The sequence below is a fragment of the Pleurodeles waltl genome, chromosome 11 (genome assembly GCF_031143425.1).
Source record: "Pleurodeles waltl isolate 20211129_DDA chromosome 11, aPleWal1.hap1.20221129, whole genome shotgun sequence".
NCBI classification, from domain to species: domain Eukaryota; kingdom Metazoa; phylum Chordata; class Amphibia; order Caudata; family Salamandridae; genus Pleurodeles; species Pleurodeles waltl.
Window position 1 is genome coordinate 950,716,328 of NC_090450.1, and position 13,050 is coordinate 950,729,377.

The window sequence follows — 13,050 nt, forward strand, 5'->3', positions numbered from 1 at the left end:
TATAGTGAACCCCAGCGTGTGCAGGAGGTTCGCCGTAGTCTGAAGGTGGGAGACGACTTTCTGGGGCGAGTCCGCCTTAAATAGCCAGTCGTCAAAGTAGGGGAAGACTGAGACCCCTAACCTGCACAGTTGTGCGGCAACCACCGCCATCACTTTCGTGAACACCCGAGGGGCGCTGGTAAGGCCGAAGGGGAGCACGGTAAACTGAAAGTGCTCGTGACCTACCAGGAATCGTAGGTAACGTCTGTGGGCAGGCAGGATGGGGATGTGGAAATAAGCGTACTGCAAGTCCAACGCTACCATCCAGTCTCCTGGGTCCAAGGCAGACAGAACCCGAGCCAGGGTGAGCATTTTGAATTTCTCCTTCTTGAGGAAGTAGTTTAGGTCCCGAAGGTCTAGGATAGGACACAAGCCCTTGTCCTTTTTTTTGGTATCAGAAAGTAGCGGGAATAACAACCACGACCTACTTCTGGCACAGGGACCTTTTCCTATAGCTCCCTTGGCTAAGAGAGCTGCGACTTTCTGGCGGAGGAGTGCCAAATGATCCTCTGGAAGTTGACTGAAGGATGGTGGCATGGTTGGTGGAGCAGATTCGAAAGAGAGGGAGTAGCCCTTTCAAACTATCTGCAAAACCCACCTGTCCGTGGTGATGTTTTCCCAGTGGGCAGGTGATGGTGAACCCTGCCACCAACTGGACGGGAGTGAGGGGACGGACTAGATGGGTTTGGAGGCTGCAGCGGGGGCAGAGGTGGACTGGGCAGACCTCTGGTTCCCTGTCCCACGACCATGTGGGATTCCGCATCCCCGGCCATGCAGAGGCTGAACAGCATGGGTGGCATGGTGGCTGGGTGGAGGACGCGACAGGGATCTCCTTCCATAGCCACCAAAGGGGCGAAAAGTGGACTGTGGGGGCGAGGGGCAGAGCAAAGACCGAGGGACCGAGCCGTAGTCCGGGAATCCTTGAATCTCTCCAAGGCCGAGTCCGCTTTGTCTCCGAAGAGACGTAAGCCATCAAAGGTCATGTCCATGAGTGACTGTTGGACATCCCCAGAAAAACCAGAAGTAAGCAACCAGGCGTGGCATCGTAAGGCCATAGTCGTAGCAACCGATCTGTCAGTAGTGTCCAGCCCAAAACGGCTGCTGCATCTCTCCCATCGTTCACAGCTTGGGAGACGATAGCACAGGCCTTCTCCGGTATCTGCGGAAGGACTTGCGCAACCGTATCCGACAAAGAGTGGGTATAGCGGCCCAAAAGGCATGCGGTGTTCACCAACCGCAGCGTGAGACTGGAGGAAGAAAACAACTTCTTGCCAAACTGTTCCAGGCTTTTGGATTCCCTATCGGGGGTGCGGAAGGGAATGCGCCTGAAGAAGAGGAAGCCTGGATAACCAGACTCTCAGGCATGGGGTGCTGGGACAGGAATTTAGGGTCATTCGGTGCGGGCCGATGGCGGCGTGTGATAGTCCTATTCACAGGAGCCCCTGTGTTGGGTTTGGACCAGGTACCCAAAAGGATATCGGTGAGGGCTTCATTAAATGGCAAAAGGGATTCTGAAGTAGAAGCCCCAGGCTGAAGCACCTCCGTCAGGAGATTAGAACTGACCTCAACAGTGGGAAGCTCGAGACCAAGGACCTCAGCTGCCCCACTGACCACCATACCATAAGTTGTTCCCTCCGCCGTAGCCACGGTAGGAGGAGACAGCATGCCAGCATAAGGAGAAGTATCCAGACCACTGGCTACGCCCAATTCCTGAGCCCAGTCCATAGAAGGGTCATCCTAGTATTCATAAGGGTCCAGGGACCCCTCCAATCCCTCCCCATATTCGTACCCATAAGAAAAAGGGCCTGAATCCGACCTGGGGCAAATAGGCCCCATCGAAGTTGAAGGCGACGTCGGCTGACTCTGCTCCGACTCAGAGTCGTTGGGGATAAGAATTGGGTCGATGTCGATGGTGGGCACTACTGACATCCGGAGCGTTGACAATCGACCCGGTGCCAGGGAAGGTCTCAAGGGTGCGACCAGCGCCGGTGCGGATCCGCACGCAGATCCGGAGGTGACCTCAGTGGCTGGATCCTAAGCCACCGGCGCGAAACCCGAAGGCCCCTCAGCCGAACCCCTAGGGCCGAAAGGCGCCGTATGGGGGTCAGACGGCGCAGGGCCTCATAAAACTCTTTAAGCTGGGAGGGGGTTGCTCCGGCTCTGGGAAACTCAGGGAAGCGCGGAGCCGACCCAGAGGCAGGCTCCGAGGACGGAGGCCTTTTGCGTGGACGCTCCTCCCGCGTTGCGTCGGCTGAGCGATGGGGCGTAGTCTGAGAGCAATGAGACTTCTTCTTCTTACCTTGACGCGAGGATTGGAAGAAGACAAGTGGCGATGACTCCGCAACCGATCGAGACCTTCCTCTCGAGCGAGACCTACGCGGAGCCGAGTGCCGGGCCGCCAGGAGCTTTAGGGACCGCTCCCTCAAAGCCTTCGGATGCATGGCCCGGAACTCAGAGCACAACTTCGGGTCGTGGTCGCACTCAAGATACCACAGACAAACCCGATGAGGATCAGTCACTGACATTGTACGATGACAGTCCGCACACAGCTTGAAATTGGTCTTCGGGGACGTCCTTGACGCACCAAACTCTACAAAACGGTTGGATTCGGGCAAAAAATAGATCTCTGGATCAGAGCGTAGCACAGAAAGAAAAGAACTGACGTCACTGCGTGAGGGCGACGTCTATGTACTACTCCCAACGTCATCACGGCGACGACACCTGCAGAGTCGACCGACGCCACCTACCAACACACAAGGGTATTGCTTGAAGAAAAATCCCCGGATCCAGTCCGACTGCTGGGGGAAATTCTGAGGTAAGGAATCTGCAACTAGAAGTCTCTATCAAAAATACAATGAATTCAAGAAGGCACCTCAAATCAATGTGCCTCAGGTACACTCTTCAAAGTTAATGCAAGCTAATCCTCCTCAACTCTGTTCTACAAAATGCTGCACACCTTGAACAGGCCCTGTCCCTTTGCTCAGCATATAGTCATCAACTGCTTTGAGGATACCAATCATAGTTTGCATCGCTATACAAAACCAGATTACATAAAAAATACTTGCACTGATACCCACTTTCCTTCAGTGATCTCTGTAAGATTCACTAATAGCAGTAGACACTCACACATCTCTTAGCTTAGCACTGACAATGCAAACCCTTACCAATTTTTAGATCCAGCATAGTCTCTGCAGCTGGCAGTAAATAATAAGATAAGCACATCTGGTAACAGGGTTTCTTTATGATGAGTAGTTCCCTCCTCTAGTAGATTTCCTTACCTTGTGAAACAGCAGCAGGAACTGACTGGATCAAGAGAAATTGTAAACAACCAACAGAGGCCATAAGAGAGAGACTATCAGGAATCACACAATAACACCACCAGACACCAAATGTGATGTGCTTTCTGCAGTATATATGGAGACATGTATGCATCCAAATGTCAGTTCCAGCCAATTTTTTATACACCAGAGAGACCAGAAATAGGATCAAAACATGTCTGAGTAGAATCTGTCACAGGGGGATATTTGGAGGGTAATTATTAATGTGCAGGATGAAAACTGTATTCTTCAAATGTAAGTAACTTCTTCAATTAATTGATACCTTCTTCCCACTGATTCCATATCTTCTATAGCATCCTATCACTCACTATATCCTGACCAGTCTCTACCTATAACTAACCCGCAAGTAGCTTTTCCAGCCTCAGATCCCCATATCGTTTTGACCAACCACTACACATCTCTGGCTTGCATGTACCTTTTCCAGTCTATGTGCATGGCTCTCAGCCCCACATATCCCAACTAGTCTACACCATTCACTCACCCATGAGTATTCATTCAAGTCTCTTAAGCCAATGTGGAGAACCTTGGCTCAGTCTGTTATAAATCTCCGAGAACGTGCAGTGTCAGCACTTCTGAACATTGGAGTTTAAGGGGTCTCTCATTTACAGATGTGTTCATCCTCGAGCAAAACTTGGGGTTCCAGTATGCCTTTCCTCAGATACCACTCTTGCACAGAATTATCTAGAAGATCAGGACTAACGGGCCAAAGTACTCCTAGTGGCTCATCCCCCTCAGGATGCCATGCCCACAAAATACTGCCTGAGGCATAGGTAAGTCACCCCTCTAGCAGGCCTTACAGTCCTAAGGCAGGGTGCACTGTAACACAGGTGAGGGCATAGCTGCATGAGCAATATGCCCCTACAGTGTCTAAGTCTATTCTTAGACATTGTAAGTACAGTGTGGCCATATTAGGTATATGGTCTGGGAGTTTGTCAAAACGAACTCCACAGCTCCATAATGGCTACACTGAATACTGGGAAGTTTGGTATCAAACTTCTCAGAATAATAAACCCACACTAACGCCAGTGTTGGATTTATTAAAAAATGCACACAGATGCCATCTTAGAGATGCCCCCTGTATTTTACCCAATCCTTCAGTGCGGGACTGACTGGTCTGTGCCAGCCTGCTGCTGAGAAGTGAGTTCCTGACCACCTGGGGTGAGGGTCTTTGTGCCCTCTGAGGCCAGAAACAAAGCCTGCTCTGGGTGGAGGTGCTTCACACCTCCCCCCCTGCAGGAACTGTAACACCTAGCAGTGAGCATCAAAGGCTCAGGCTTTGTGTTACAATGCCCCAGGGCACTCCAGCCCCCTGGATACAGCCCCCACTTTTGGCAGCAAGTCCAGGGGAGATAATGAGAAAAACAAGGAGGAGTCACCCACCAGTCAGGACAGCCCCTAAGGTGTCATGTGCTGAGGTGACCCCTGCCTTTAGAAATCCTCCATCTTGATTTTGGAGGATTCCCCCAATAGGAATAGGGATGTGCCCCCCCCCCCCCTCAGGGAGGAGGCACAAAGAGGGTGTAGCCACCCTCCAGGACAGTAGCCATTGGACACCCCTAAATTTAGTATTTAGGGGCACCCCAGAACCCAGGAAATCAGATTCCTGAAACCTGAAAAAACAAGAAGGACTGCTGACCTACAAGCCTGCAGAGAAGACAGGAGACAACAACTGCTTTGGCCCCAGCCCTTCCGGCCTGTCTCCTGACTCGGAAACCTGCAACCAGCGATGCATTCGACAGGGACCAGCGACCTCTGAAGCCTCAGAGGACTGCCCTGGACTAAAGGACCAAGAAACTCCTGTGAGCAGCGGCTCTGCTCAACAACAGCAACTTCTATGCAACAAAGAAGCAACTTTTAAAGACTTCACGTTTCCTGCCGGAAGCATGAGACTTCCCACTCCGCACCCGACGCCCCCGGCTTGAGATTTAGAGAACAAACACCACAGGGAGGACTCCCCGGTGACTGCGACCCTGTGAGTAGCCCGAGACGACCTCCTTGAGCCCCCATAGCGATGCCTGCAGAGAGAATCCAGAGGCTCCCCCTGACCCCGACTGCCTGTAACAAGGGACCCGACACATGGAACCAGCACTGCACCCGCAGCCCCCAGGACCTGAAGGAACCGAACCTCAGTGCAGGAGTGACCCCCAGGCGACCCTCTGCCTAGCCCAGGTGGTGGCTGTCCCGAGAGGCCCCACTGTGCCTGCCTGAATTTCTAGAGTGACCCCCGGGTCCCTCCATTGTTTCCTATCTGAAACCCGACGCCTACTTTGCACACTGCACCCGGCTGCCCCTCTGCCGCTGAGGGTGTGTTTTGTGTGCCTACTTGTGTCCCTTCCCAGTGCTCTACAAAACCCTCCTGGTCGGCCCCCCGAGGACACAGGTACTTACCTGATGGCAGACTGGAACCGGAGCACCCCTGTTCTCCAAAGGCACCTATGTGTTTTGGGCACTTCTTTGACCTCTGCACCTGACTGGCCCTGAGCTGCTGGTGTGGTAGCTTTGGGGTTGCCTTGAACTCCCAATGGTGGGCTGCCTATGCCCAGGAACTGAGACTTTTAAGTGTCTTACTTACCTCACAAACTAACCGTTACTTACCTCCCCCAGGAACTGTTGATTTTTGCACTGTTTCCACTTTGAAAATAGCTTATTGCCATTTTAACAAAGACTGTAAATGATATTGCTTTTATTCAAAGTTCCTAACTTACCTGTGTGGAGTACCTTGCATTGTATGTGTTTACTTCAAATCTTGAACCTGTGGTTCTTAAAATAAACTAAGAAAATATATTTTTCTATATAAAAACCTGTTGGCCTGGAGTAAGTCTTTGAGTGTGTGTTCCTCATTTATTGCTTGTGTGTGTACAACAAATGCTTAACACTACCCTCTGATAAGCCTACTGCTCGACCACACTACCACAAAATAGAGCATTAGAATTATCTAATTTTGCCACTATCTTACCTCTAAGGGGAACCCTTGGACTCTGTGCACACTATTTCTTACTTTGAAATAGTATATACAGAGCCAACTTCCTAAAGCTCTGGATTGGGCACCAAGAGTATGATATCCAGAACATCCATACATCTGGAGTAGTCTCTACCTATAACGACCTGGTGAGTATCCTGCTCCAACTCTGTACTTGACTATGATGCAAATATGTTCTAGAAGTCTTTGATGATCACTGAAGTTAGTAAATTTACGCTTACTTTCATTCTCCACAACAATCCTTAATTATGATAGCAGGATACTGGAATTCCTATAGCCCAACTCTCCGGACATATTTGGTGGGTGGGGTCGGGGGGTCAAGGACAACAAGTTTTCATAGTTATTTTGTCACTGGGACAAGGACCCCCAACCCTTTGCAGCACAAACCCTTTGGCTGCAAGTTTACAATATCATATTATGGATCAAGGAAAGGCTCTGTCTGTAGATAAGGTAATATTTGTTTCCATAAGTTAATGCAGTTCGAACATGTATTTATGATTCATTAATGCAAACCCTTTCTGATTAGGGTGAGTGCTCTAAGGAATTGTTTCCCTGAAAATTATTACCTCTGTATTGTCCGTGTTTAACTTCAGCCAGTTATCCTTCAACCAGCTGACATCTGTCATGCAGTTGTGGAAGTGTCTTGGTGATGTTTGCGGAGAGGGAGAGGATGAGTTGTGTGTCGTCAGCATAGTATATGATGTTGAGTATCTGGGTTTTGGAGATGCTGTCCAGAAGTATCATATAAGTGTTGAAGAGGTGGGGCTAAGCAAGGATCCTTGGGGTACTCCACAGATGATTTCCTTGGGTTCAGAGGTGAAGGGGGAAGGTTGACTTTTTGCGTTCTTCCGCTGAGGAAAGAGGTGATCCATCGGAGGGCGGCTCCATGGATGCCTATGTTGTGCAGCCTTTTGGTGAGTGTGTGGTGGGAGACCGTATCGAAGGGTGCTGAGAGGTCTAGGAGGATCAGAGTTGTAGTCTCTCCTCAGTCGAGTAGGGCTTGGATGTTGTTGTTAGCTGCAATGAGGGCTGTCTCAGTGCTATCATTGTTACGGAATCCAGATTGGGAGGAGTTGAGTAGGAGGTTCTGTTCCAGATGGGAGGAGATGTGGTGAATTCATTTTAGTTCTCATAAGGACTCAGGAGATTTAGCATAGCCCCTTGGCTTGCAGGCTTGTGCCCCCATCACCTAGTGACTTTTAACCCACTTACATTGATCTGATTGAGCCCATTTGGATGTCTGTGGCGGTAGCGGGGTCATTGTATTTCTTCAAGACGGCGGTGGCCTTGGGCTGCGGTTTGAAGGTTCTGTAGATGTTGGCGATCTTGTTGTAGATTAGGTTTGCAAGGTTGTCGCAGAGTTCCTGTGAATGGGGTATTAATGTTTGTTGCAGATGAGAGGTTGGAGAATTTTTTGACTATGTTGAAGAGTTCTTTGCGGTTACTGGAGCTTTATTTGATGTATGAGGTTAAGGCCTTTTTCTTCCATTCTCTCAACTGTCTGTGGTAGAGTGTGAGGCTGTCATGAAGGTGGTCTTATTGGCTATGTCCTTTCTGCAGTGCCATCTCTTTTCCAGTTGTTTACAGTGCAGTTTAGCAGTTCTGAGGTCTTGGTCATCAGCCTTTTGGTTTTGTCAATGCATGTCTTGTTTAGACATGGTTTTTGCAAAACTTTGTTAGTAATTGCAGTATTGCAGATAACCCCTGCTCAACCCCTTGGTAGCTTGGCACGAGCAGTCAGGCGTATCTCAGAAGTAATGGGTCAAGCATTTGCACATAACCCACAGCAATAAGTGAAAACACTACAAAAGGTCACCACACTAGTTTTAGAAAAATAGCAAATATTTATCTATGTAAAACAAGACCAAAATGATAAAAATCCAACATACAGTGTTAAAGATATGAATTTTGCAAGGTTTACTCAAAAATACAGTTCCTTGAAGTCAATAGCTCCACCTGGGGCTATCTAAGTGTCGTGATCAACAGTTCAGGCTGACCGCGGCTTTGCGGGCCAGCTACGGTGTCGGGGAGACCCGTAAACAGTATCTTTGGAACTGCAGGGCGTTGTGATCCTTGCAGTGAGCTCCAGAGAGCGGCGTCGCTAGTGTCAGTTCCGAAGTTGGTGTGGGAGTCTTCAGGCCCTTGAAGTCACACGCGTTGCAGATTGAACTCCGGGCTGATGAAGTCAGGAGTGCTGGTGTGGATTGAGTACGGGCTGCGGTGTCAAGCGGGACGGTGCGATATGCGGTTCCCACAGGTCATGGTGCAGGCAGCGGCTTGAGGACGGTCATCCAGCGGCGTCGGTGAGACCAGGGCTGCAGTGTGAAGCGGGGCGGTGCGATGGGTGGTGTCTATAGGTCACGGTGCAGGCAGCGGTGTCGTTGTTGCTGAAGCACTATCATCGGTAGGCCCAAGCCAGTGGTGCGGGATGGGACAGTGCTTCGTGACCCTTACGAGCGGTGTCCTAGGCAGGGATGCCTGGTGACGACACTGGAGTTGATGGCGCTGAAGCACTGGTGTCGGTAGTCCCAAGGCAGCGGGGCGCCACGGGACGGTGCTTCGTGCTCCTCACAAGCGGTGTCCACAGGCCACAGTGCAGGCAGCGACACCGGTGTCAGCAGGAGCGTCGTCGTCGGGGATGCCCAGGCTGCGGTGCGGGCAGGCGATGCCAGAGTGTGGGGCCCACAGGTCGTGGTGCGAGCAGCGGCTCGGTGAAGTCGTCTGATGACGGCGTCGGTGAGACCAGGGTCGCGGTGCGAAGCGAGGCAATGCGCCTCTGTGCGGTGTTGCCAGGTCTCAGTCCAGGCCAGCGGTGCCGCAGTGGTTTCTCCTCTTGATCAGCACAAAACACACAGAGGAAACTGAAGTCTTTGGTGTCCCTGAGATTTCCAACAGGAGGCAAGCTCTACTCCATGCCCTTGGAGAACTTTCTCAAGTAGGCCACACAGCAAAGTTCACCCTTTGCACTTCTTTCAGGCAGAAGCAGCAACTGCAGGCCAGTCCAGCAAAGCAAAGGGACAGTACTCCTCCTCCAGCTTTTCAGCTCTTCTCCTTGGCAGAGGTTCCTTTTGAGTCCAGAAAGATTCTAAAAGCCTGGGGTTTGGGGTCTTCTTCTTATATCCCTTTCTGCATTTGAAGTTGGCAAACTTCAAAGCAAAGTCTCAAGTGTTTGCAAGATCCTTCCTTGTCCAGGCCAGGCCCCAGACACACACCAGGGGGTAGGAGACTGCATTGTGTGAGGGCAGGTACAGTCCTTTCAGGTGTGAGTGACCACTCCTCCCCTCCCTTCCAGCACAGGTGGCTCATCAGGATATGCAGGCTACACCCCAGCCCCCTTTGTGTCACTGCCTAGAAGAGAGATGTGAACAGCCCAACTGTCAAACTGACCCAGACAGGGAATCCACAAACAGGCAGAGTCACAGAATGGATTAAGCAAGAAAATGCTTACTTTCTAACAGTGGCATTTTCAAACTAACAATCTAAAAACCAACATCACTAAAAGATGTATTTTTAAATTGTGAGTTCAGAGACCCTAAACTCCATATTTCTATCTGCTCCCAAAGGGAATCTATGCTTTAAAGGTATTTAAAGTCAGCCCCCGTGTTAACCTATGAGCGAGATAGGCAATGTAAAAAGTGAAAAACAAATTTGGCAGTATTTCACTGTTAGGACATGTAAAACACACCAGTGCATGTCCTACCTTAAAGATACACTGCACCTTGCCTATGGGGCTACCTAGGGCCTACCTTAGGGGTGCCTTACATGTATAAAAAGGGAAGGTCTCGGCCTGGAAGTGGGTACACTTGCCAAGTCGAATTGGCAGTTTAAAACTGCATAAACAGACACATACTGCACGGGCAGGTCTGAGCCATGGTTACAAGGCTACTAATGTGGGTAGCACAACCAGTGCTGTAGGCCCACTAGTAGCATTTGATTTACAGGCCCTAGGAACCTCTACTGCACTTTACTAGGGACTTACCAGTAAATCAAATAAGCCAATCAACAGTACACTTTCTATAGGGAGCACTTGCACTTTAGCACTGATTAGCAGTGGTAAAGTGCACAGAGACAATAAACCAGCAAAAACCAGACCTGAAACAATAGGAGAAAGAAGGCAAAACATTTGGGGATAACCCTGCAAAAAGGGCCATTTCCAACATTTATTGTTGTGAAAGCTGCCAGGCCCTCACCATTATAACAAACATTGGCAAAAAGCAATAGTATTTTTTGTTTAAAAAATCACACATTTCCACAGTACCCTGTGACACTGAACAAAACTACTTTGTGCGCCAATATGATCCAACTGAAAGAGCAGAAGCCAGTCGACTGATAGATATGAGATAGAATTTTAATAAAAACAAAAGGTCTTGGTTCACTTCAGACCTATTAGGGGACCAATTCTTAAAAGACCGTCACAAAAGTGCAACCATGGTATATGTCCTTGCATTAGTGCAGAGTTACAGCTTTCATAAATTCCCAGGAATTTAGACAAGTAGGCCAGGAAATTGTACTCCTAAAAAGTATCTGTGAACTGCATTTCAACATGAGCAAATCTGCATGTTTAGAATGGCTCATGCAAATCTCTGTTGACCGTTTACAAGTTCACTGTTCCTCTAACCACTTTTCTCCTAACTCTGGAAGATGTTTTACTCCCGCGCTTGTCAGGAGTAACTTCCAAACCTTTTTTAGTATGTGAAAAGACTGGAGACGAGCTAGCGAAAACCCTAAAACATGCAAGTTAGCAGGTTTGCAAAGACTCAAAGGGGCATTCCAATCCTGGAACAACTGTTATCGATACCTCCTGCCCCAGTATGTAGATCTGCGTAAAAAGGTGGCAAAATAAGGAAACTGCTAGTACTCAAGCTCTACTATAGTATTAGCCCTGGCATAATTAGACAGGCTAATATCAGAGCTTTTCTACAATAAGATTGCTGCCATAATTTGTCACTGCACTACCTGGCACCAAAACGATAAGTGGATTATTTTTTACAGGACAAGTAGATTTATGAAGCAACCTGTTCTATGGACAAGTGGATATTTTATTTTATTCCACGCCCATGTTATGGGTCTATGTTGAGCACTGATTCCTGTTCATAATCCACAGTCCTCAACCAATAGCAATGCATGTAGAGTCAGTGTGGCTCGCTATTCTAGGCATGTACTCAAGGACATCCTCGCTGACCACTGCAGACAGAGGCATGTCTTCTGTCCATGACTTTGTGTACCAGTTCAAAAATATTCTTTGCCCCAAGGCTACTATCTTACAAGTGCAAGCTCCTATCTTGCAACAGCAGTGCTTTATATGTGAGCAGCTGGGTATCCTCTATTATCACACCTGACAGCTGCCAAACTTACCATGCGAGAGGTAGGACATGCTGGATACTGTTTTGGTTGACAGGCCCCGTTGCTGCTCAGATTCCCTTGGTGCTTCAGAAACTGCAGCCACAGATGACGAGGGAGAGGAGGATGATGATGAGGAGGAAGATGTCGGCTTTGTTTTGGGTTGGAGGTCTCCGAGCCTTAGGAGGTTGTCCGCCGCCACTAAGTCTGTATTGAGGGGTGTCAGGAGCACAGACACTGGTGTCAAAGGAAAGAAGATATCTCTGCTCTCTTTTGTGTGCTTTGGGGTTGATGGTGCATCGCCTGTTGACTGAATACACCAGAAATCAACATAAGGATAGGTCTGTCCAAAGCTAAACTTCTCAGGAGTAGGCATGCAAAAAGTACAATGTCGTTTCATAACTGAAATGCAATGTTAAAAAAAATCCATGAAAACAGTGAATTATATTGTATTTCTTTAGAGAAACAGTTAATTTTTTTGTAGGTTATTCACTATGCCCCTCCCTCTGTTATTCCATACTATTGACTACTGGTCTGTAGTTATAGGGCACCAGCCTTTCACCTGCAAACTAATTTTTTAATCAAAAAAGACATCATAATCTGATTTTTGGGTTTTGAGAAAAGAGAATAAAGCCTACTCCTTCCTTATTTACCTCCCAGCACACACTTCTGATGTCACAAAACGGAGTCTTCCTCAAACCTATGCAATGCATGCAAATTGAATAGGATGGTGATGGGACTCGTTGCATGCTATTAAATACATGTTTGAAAACTCTTTCTTCTTGCACATTAACATGCACTGAAAACTCTCCAGAAAAGTCATTGACATTATAAGGAGCACATATCGGATAAGGCCAAGGAGCTCTTCAGATCAGTTTTTACAAATATACACTACTTGTTAAAACAGAGCAAAAATGGGGATAGTGCTATTTTTCAGTGATAACAGATGTTCGAGACCCCCCCCACCCCTCTTGTTACCAACCCTCTATCAATTCACAAAGGCAGCAATCGCTCCTCTGTGGTTGGAGGGTGACACAAAATTCCACAGGCAAGACCATGTTTGCTTCTCAAATAACTTTAACACATGATGTACCAAACTCTGCCCCTACCCTCAAAAACAGTTCATAACTACAACGGAAACTCCCATAGGAACTTTCACAGCGGAAAAATTAAACACAAGCAAAACAATATTCTCCAAATTAGGATTTCACATGTAGTTCAGCCTCATTTGTGTGCCTTTTTTAGGTTTGGTGAATTTTGGTTCGGACAACCCTAAAAAAATACCAATAAAAATGCTGCACAAGCTCAATGTTCTTTTTACCTGTTTGAAATGCGAAAACATCCCACTGGTTT

At 48.4% G+C, this 13,050-nt stretch overlaps 1 protein-coding gene across 6 annotated transcripts in view; it reads right to left on the reverse strand.

Annotated features, from left to right (window-relative positions):
* Window positions 1–13,050, reverse strand: part of CABIN1 (calcineurin binding protein 1) — a 1,028,293-nt gene that overhangs the window by 70,049 nt on the left and 945,194 nt on the right. For all 6 annotated transcript variants that reach the window (XM_069215153.1, XM_069215155.1, XM_069215154.1 and 3 more), the window contains exon 34: window positions 11,713–12,007. In XM_069215153.1, coding sequence (XP_069071254.1) covers window positions 11,713–12,007 — 295 coding nt within the window. The remainder of the gene's footprint in view (window positions 1–11,712; window positions 12,008–13,050) is intronic.